A 1486-nucleotide genomic window follows, 5' to 3' on the forward strand; every position below is an offset into this window, starting at 1 on the left:
GTGTGTGTGTGTGTGTGTGTGCGCGCGCGCGCGCGCGCGCGTGTGTGAGACAGAGGGGAGAGGGAGAAGAGAGCGCGAGAGAGGGTGAGTGTGTGTGAGTGCATGGGAGGGTGCTGAATATTCCAAGACACTGGAACCACAGCGGCAGCTCCGCTGAAAACTGCATCCAGCCAGTCCTCCGGACTTCAGGAGCAGGGACAGGGCGCAGGGCATCAGCACCCACCAGCAGGACCTGGGAAATAGGAATTCTGCCTCCACTTCAGGTTTTAGCAGCTTGGTGCTAAATTGCTGTCTCAAAATGCAGAGGATCTAATTTGCTGAGGAAAACCGCCAAGGAAGGAAGAGGAGGAAAAGGAAAAAAAAAGGGGGTATTTTGTGGATGCTCTACTTTTCTTGGAAATGCAAAAGATTATGCATATATCTGTCCTCCTTTCTCCTGTTTTATGGGGACTGATTTTTGGTGTCTCTTCTAACAGCATACAGATAGGTAGGTACCCTTTGTGCTCTGCTTTTGAATTGTGCATAATTTGGTGGTAATCTTTGTTCACAGTGGACAAATTAATTCATGTCATGTAGACTTATGTCATACCTTGACTGCATTCCAGATTTAAACTGCCTAGAATATACATGTTTTTCTTAGCATGAAGCAAAGGGAAAAGGCTATGGCTGTGATACAATAGAGGAAAAGGTGTTCTCATTTCTGATCCCCAAATTTTATTAATTCTGCCTTAAACAACATTTTCCTGTTTGTTCTGATCCTCTAGGGGGTCTGAATGCAAAGCTTGTGGTTACCAGGGAAGGCTAATGCTTCTGGCCACCTACCTTGCCCTCAGACTCTCATCTGTGTCTCGACCCCTTATCTACCATTTGGAGATCAGCTCCCCGCTGCCCGAGTCCCTTGATGTGTTTATTCGGCCTATTAGCGAGAATAAGGGACTCCTGGGCTGTTGGGCGCTAGCGGGCTCCCCTCCTTTCCTTCCTTGGCACTGACACTATTCTGCTTGGTGTTTGTTCTTTGCAGGGGGGCTATTTCCCAGGGGCGCCGATCAAGAATACAGTGCATTTCGGGTAGGGATGGTTCAGTTTTCCACTTCGGAGTTCAGACTGACTCCCCACATCGACAATTTGGAGGTAGCAAACAGCTTCGCAGTCACTAATGCTTGTAAGTAATGAATATTCATGTCTTTTGGATGCCGCACGCGGAGCGCAGGGTTTGGTGGCCTTTGTAAGAGGGAGAAAGGGAGAAGGAGTGTGGGTTCTTTAGGAGCTTGGGGAGTGCCACATTGTTCTCCCAAAGGAAATCGAGCTTTCTGTTAGCTTTCCCGGGGGGGGGGGGGGGGGGGTTGAAGAGGGAGCAAAAGGCATTGAAGAGTGTGCGCACTAGGGAAGTGGGGTGGGGATTGGAGCTGGAGGGGGCTTCCTTAGGTTCTGGGGGTTCTAGCTTATCTTGAGTGCTTCAAGAGAAGCCCTCCTTGCCCCCCCCCCC

At 49.9% G+C, this 1486-nt stretch overlaps 1 protein-coding gene across 4 annotated transcripts in view; it reads left to right on the top strand.

Moving 5' to 3' along the window:
* Window positions 1–384: 384 nt before the first annotated feature.
* Window positions 385–1486, top strand: part of GRIA2 (glutamate ionotropic receptor AMPA type subunit 2) — a 149447-nt gene continuing 148345 nt past the window's right edge. For 2 of the 4 annotated variants that reach the window (XM_008685537.1, XM_008685539.2), the window contains exons 1-2: window positions 400–487; window positions 1022–1162. In XM_008685537.1, coding sequence (XP_008683759.1) covers window positions 400–487; window positions 1022–1162 — 229 coding nt within the window. Of the gene's footprint in view, window positions 488–1021; window positions 1163–1486 lie in introns of those variants that run through there. The other 2 variants (XM_008685540.2, XM_008685541.2) reach the window with 2 other exon arrangements.

Source organism: Ursus maritimus, unplaced genomic scaffold (assembly GCF_017311325.1).
Source record: "Ursus maritimus isolate PB19 unplaced genomic scaffold, ASM1731132v1 scaffold_11, whole genome shotgun sequence".
NCBI classification, from domain to species: Eukaryota; Metazoa; Chordata; class Mammalia; order Carnivora; family Ursidae; genus Ursus; species Ursus maritimus.